The 5,608-nt window shown below is 43.7% G+C and overlaps 1 protein-coding gene across 1 annotated transcript; it reads right to left on the minus strand.

Annotated features, from left to right (window-relative positions):
* Window positions 1-1,393: 1,393 nt before the first annotated feature.
* On the minus strand, window positions 1,394-4,664 carry LOC140015197 (uncharacterized). Its single transcript, XM_072067106.1, has 4 exons — window positions 3,831-4,664; window positions 2,554-3,230; window positions 1,631-2,239; window positions 1,394-1,433 (listed from the first exon to the last, which is right to left on the minus strand). Exons 1-4 carry the CDS (start codon window positions 4,662-4,664, stop codon window positions 1,394-1,396), a joined length of 2,160 nt encoding a protein of 719 aa, XP_071923207.1.
* Between the last annotated feature and the right edge of the window lie 944 nt (window positions 4,665-5,608).

Genomic DNA, 5,608 nt, shown 5'->3' on the forward strand with positions numbered 1-5,608 from the left:
CCAATAAAATTGATCTTCCCTAAGAAACTTTTCACGTCCTTCTGAGTTTTCGGCACAGGCATATCTCGAATTGCTTTGATTTTTGCTGGATCTATTTCTATGCCCTTCTTGCTGACAATGAATCCCAACAGCTTACCCGCGGGTGCTCCAAAGGCGCATTTCACAGGATTTAGCTTCAAATTGTACTTCCGCAACCTTTCGAACAACTTCTTCAAATCAACCAAATGGTCCTCCGCCCTCTTAGACTTGATTATGATGTCATCCACGTAGACCTCCATCTCCCGGTAGATCATATCATGAAACAGGGTGGTCATGGTCCTCTGATAGGTAGCTCCGGCATTCTTTAAAGCGAAAGGCATGACTCGGTAGCAAAAGGTGCCCCAAGGGGTGATAAAAGCAGTCTTCTCCCTATCCTCTTCTGCCATCAAAATCTGGTGGTATCCAGCAAAGCAATCACAAAAAGATTCAATCTCATGTCCGGCGGTATTATCCAAGAGAATGTGAATATTTGGTAGAGGAAAATCATCTTTAGGACTGGCCTTATTGAGGTCTCTATAATCAACGCAAACTCGCACCTCTCCATTCTTTTTTGGAACAGGGACTGGATTCGAAAGCCAAATTGGGTAATGGGAAACAATGATAATGTTGGTTTTGAGCTGTTTTTCAATTTGCTCTTTTATTTTGAGGCTCATATCTGGTTTGAATTTTCGGGGTTTTTGTTTTACGGGGGGAAAAGAAGGGTCTGTGGGCAATTTGTGCACTACAACATCAGTTGAGATGCCAGTCATATCATCATAGGACCATGCAAAGACATCTTGGAACATAGTCAAAAATTCAAGCATCTCCTTTTTCTGCCTCTCATTCAAATGAATACTAATCTGCACCTCCTTAACCTCATTCTCAGTGCCAATGTTAACCTTTTCTGTTTCTTCCAGGTTCGGTTTTGGTTTTTCTTCATATTGTTCAAGGTTCTTTACAAAAGAATCGAATACCTCCTCATTATCACTCTCGCTTTGGAGTTCGGATTCACAGACCTCCAAGTCGTGAATGATATAGAGATTGCCATTATCGTATTCCAGAACTGTGATATCCAAAGGGTCAAATAATTTTATTTTTGGCCATCTGAAAGAATTAACGAATGTGGGATAATAAGCAAACAAACATACAACAAACAAATGAACAAGCAATATGAATATAAACAAGCGAATAAACAACGCAACATGACAAGATCAACTTGTGCATTTTCATAAAGACCTTTGATTGAAAGCAAATGGAAATGAAAACTTAACAATATTTACATGCGCAAATGTTAGTCAAAAAGTAAAATTGTTTTCATTGGCTATTTACAGATGCAAAAGTATTTTCATGAATTCATATGAATGATAAACCCCTTTCAGTTTACCGAAACTCCTTCCGAATGGGCAGAAACTCGGCTGTCCAATTGGGAATTGATCCTTCAGGGATGTCAGGAAATTCAGCTTCGTCTGGAAAATCGTCTTCAAATGTTGCCCCAACGAACAATTGGGACAAACTAGCTTCAATTTCGTCAACTGGGTTAATTTCTGACATGATCACCTCGGCTGGTCGTGGGAAAGTATAATGCAGGGGTGGAATGTCAAGAGCCCTTTGCCTTCCTTCTTTCTCCGCTTTCTTGCGCTCCTTCATTTCTCTGATATCCTTAGCAGTCGGTCGGAAGCCTAAACCAAACGAATCCTTTTTCTCAATAATCTCCACTGGCTTCAAAATTCCTTGCAGATCTCGTCCCAGCCCTTTGTCAAATTCATAGCCTCCACGGATCATCTCCTTAGCCATCATGACACTGGCCTTTGATAGAGCTCGCTCCTCTCTTGTTATCCAACTGACGGAGACAATATCAGTCGTGCTATGAGGGGTCATGGTGGCATTTCGGCTACTCTCTTCTTTGGACTCAGAATCGGTAATTACAAGGCAATCCTCCTCGGCAAAGATAGTTATCAGCTTGTCATTTACTACAAATTTCATCAATTGATGTAATGAAGAAGGCACAGCCCCAGACTTATGAATCCACGGCCTTCCAAGCAGAACATTGTAAACACTAGGAAAGTGCATGACTTGGCAGGTTATTTGAAACTGGGCGGGCCCTATCTCGACGACTAAATCCACTTCTCCTATTGGCTCTCTTTGCGCTCCATCAAAACCTCGAACTATGGTCCCTGAAAGCCTCAGCTTTATGTCTTGCAACCCTAGCTTTTCCAAGGTGCTCCAAGGACAGATATTAAGTGCAGATCCATTGTCAATCAATACCTTCGGCAGCATTTTCCCATTGCACCTCACAACTATGTATAGGGCCTTGTTATGTCCAATGCCTTCCACCGGCAATTCATCGTCAGAAAAAGTAATTTGTTTGGTAAATAACACACTTCCAACCACGTGCGAGAAATTATCAACTGAAATATCCTTAGGGATTTGAGCTTTAGTCAATACTTCGATCAGCGCGTCCCTATGCATATCTGATGAAAAGAGCAGGTCCAACATGGATATCTGAGCAGGTGACTTGCTTAGCTTCTCGATTACATTGTATTCGCTTCTCTGGAGCCTTTTAAGAAATCCAAGGCTTCTTTCTCGGTGATTGTTGGTTTAGCAGGCGGCTCGGAGTTATTTGCTTGAATCGGAATGGTAGTTTCAAATGGACTTGCAATCTTCCCTGATCTGGTGACCACTGACACTTCCTTCTTCGCAATTGATTTTTCCCCAATCTGTATGACGGGCTCATCGTAGTTCCATGGCACTTGTTGCAGACTCAAAACAGGCTCCTGCTTCGGGAATTCAATGACTACTGGCTCCAAAGCCTCACTCTCAGCTGGCGTGAGATCCAAGATAAAAGGCTTTTCATCCTCTTCGAATGGCAATTCTATGACAAATGGTTGGTCTGTGACCCCAAATACTTCAGCTTCCCTCGCCAATTTTTTGACTTGTTCCACATACTCTGCTTCGTCCAGAATGACCCCAATGATATTAGCGTGTTCCGGCAAGGGGTTTCTATTTACGTTCGGCCCTTGTGTCTCCCTCTTTCTAATTACAATTTCTCCAGATTCAATCATATCTTGAACTTTATGCTTAAGAGCCTTGCAATCCAAAGTGGAATGTCCGTGTGCCCCCGAGTGATAAGCACAGACAGCTTGCGGGTTATACCAAGCGGGCATACCATATGGATAGGTAGGAGGGGGTACCATACCAATTTTCCCGGTGGCCTTTAATTGGTCATACAATTGGTCTAAAGGCCTGCCTAAATTGGTAAATGTACGGCTAGGGGGTCGGTTGTAAGGTTCAGTAGGTTGAGGATGGTTGTAAATAGGTCTATTTGGGGAAGGAAATCTTGGGTTATATGGTGGGCGAGGTCGGTTTTGGGGTGGATTTGGTTGAGAGATTTGGAAAGGGGCTACAGGTGGGTTAGGATAGCTTGGACGAGGTCGAGGGTGGTGAATATTGGTAGCATATACATGGTGCGGGTCTGAGTAGTAAGGGTAATGTGGTTGGTAGGTTGGATTGTGTTGGTATCGGGGTCGGGATGAAGGGTTTTGGTTCCAGATAAAGGTTGCATCCCCCTCCTTCTTTTTGAACTGCGGTTTTTTCACATTGCTTCCTTGCCCTTGCAAAGCTTCCACTTGTGATTTCAGGGCAGAGACATTAACAATTTTTCCAACTCTCACAAAGTCATCAAACTCCTCAAGTTTATTTACAATTGCAGCAAATGAACATCCGGTCATACGGAAAATTTCTTCGAAGTATGGAGGATCATGCGCCTTTATAAAAGTGCGAATGATTTCATCTTCGGTCATCGGGGGCTCAACCTTGGCAGCTATTTTTCTCCATCTCTTGGCGTATGTCTTATGATCTTCAGACGGTCGCCTCTTCGTGCCTTCCAAAGTGGTTCTAGTCGGTGCCAACTCACAGTTATATTCGTACTGTCTGATAAAGGCGTTGGACAAATCAAGCCAGGTCTTCACCTCCTCCGGCTTTAAATTTGAATACCAATCGAGGGCGTCGCCTTCTAGACTTTCCGGGAATAACCTCAACGGCAAGTTCTCGTCATCCACTGGTCTACCCAACTTGTTAGCAAACAAACGCAAGTGTGTCTTCGGATTGCCTGTACCGTCATATTTGTTGAACTTCGGGGTCTTGAATCCCACTGGCAGCTGCAAATTTGGAAACAGGCACAAATCATCGTAGTCTAGCACCCCTTGCTTGCTTAAACCTTGGCTTTTCCGGATGAACTCATCGAAACGGTCCAACCGCTTAAGTAACTTCAGATCAATTGGGGCAGATGACTCCCCCACTTCCGGCTTGGTTTGAACAATGTTCTCCGGCACAAAAGGCTCTACAGTGGTCTGATAAAAAGCGTGTGGATCTGGGGGCATGTTTGGACCACCTTGGCCACCTTGGGTTTGAAATCCCTGCCCATAGGGAGGATAGAACGGAGGATTTTGAGTGTAAGCATATTGCGGGTTGACAATTCCCTCAAATGTAGTTTGAATTGGAGGAATAACAAAGGGTAACGTGGTTTGAATTGGCGGAATAACAAATGGTTCGGATTGTGGTTGTCTGACGGGCGGAGACTCGGGTTGCACTCCGCTACCTACGAGCTCATCGATCAATTTCTTTTGGGCGGCCATTTCAGATGCCATTTCCCCAAATTTTGTAAGCAATTCAGTCAACTGAACTCCAGGACTTGTGACTTCCGGCTGGATAGTTGCAGCGGTCTTGTCAGACGATTCCGGTTGAGTACTCATGTCTACACGATTCCTTTGGGCTCTACTTCGGGATCGCGTTATGATGGGGCTTCGTCGAGAAGCTATGTTTAAATGTTACCTGAAAATATGAAATGGCGTGCTTTTAGATTTAGCCCTGGCTTAACCTTTTTAACAAAATAAAACAAAGAAAAAGAAAAAGACAAGAGTTAGTAGATGTTCCAAAAATTCGGATGCATGTCCTACGGGGGGACCCTTTTAGTGCCAAGGGTAGGCCTAGCATGATGCAACACCTTCGAAATGGGACCCGTTAATCAAACCTATTATATGACAAACACTTTGTGAAAAGGGGAGAGATTCATTTCATTGCAGAAACCAGATACATCTGTTTACATCATATCGCGAAGGCGATCACGTACAAGATCACCAAAATTCCTAAGCCTATTTAGTACAGAGTCTTTACTTTCTCTTGCATATGGCATCTTGACACGTTCGGCTTGATCATATAATTCCCTACATTTCCGCTTCATTTCTTGACGCTTTTCTCGTTCACTTTCATACAATTGCTTGCTTTGTTCGGCCATCCCTTTGTATGCTTCCGCAGTCTTACTCAACTGCAGAATTTCCCTATCCTTCGCTTCGACAATGGCCTTCAACCTTTTCACCTCCTCAAATGGCTCATCTTGAATTTCTTGTGCAGCGGATCTTCCTACCCAATCTTCGTATTGCGGAGTGGTCAATCCCCTTTGCTTGAGTTCCGGGATGTATCGAAATCTCACGTCATCCGATAGTGTCACCCATGCCTCGATAATCTGGTCTTTCATAGGGAGCTCGTTTGGGCACGTTCCTTTACTGAAAATGACGGTGAGCTTGCTCATATC

Source organism: Coffea arabica, chromosome 10e, assembly GCF_036785885.1.
Source record: "Coffea arabica cultivar ET-39 chromosome 10e, Coffea Arabica ET-39 HiFi, whole genome shotgun sequence".
In the NCBI taxonomy this organism is placed as follows: Eukaryota; Viridiplantae; Streptophyta; class Magnoliopsida; order Gentianales; family Rubiaceae; genus Coffea; species Coffea arabica.

Coding starts and splice junctions, on each gene's coding strand:
- LOC140015197 (XM_072067106.1), bottom strand. CDS start 4,664: ATGGCATCTGAAATGGCCGCCCAAAAGAAATTGATCGATGAGCTCGTA. Junction 3,231..3,830: donor GGAGAAAAATAGCTGCCAAG/GTTGAGCCCCCG, acceptor GACCAATTAAAG/GCCACCGGGAAAATTGGTAT. Junction 2,240..2,553: donor TCCAGAGAAGCGAATACAAT/GTAATCGAGAAG, acceptor CTGTCCTTGGAG/CACCTTGGAAAAGCTAGGGT.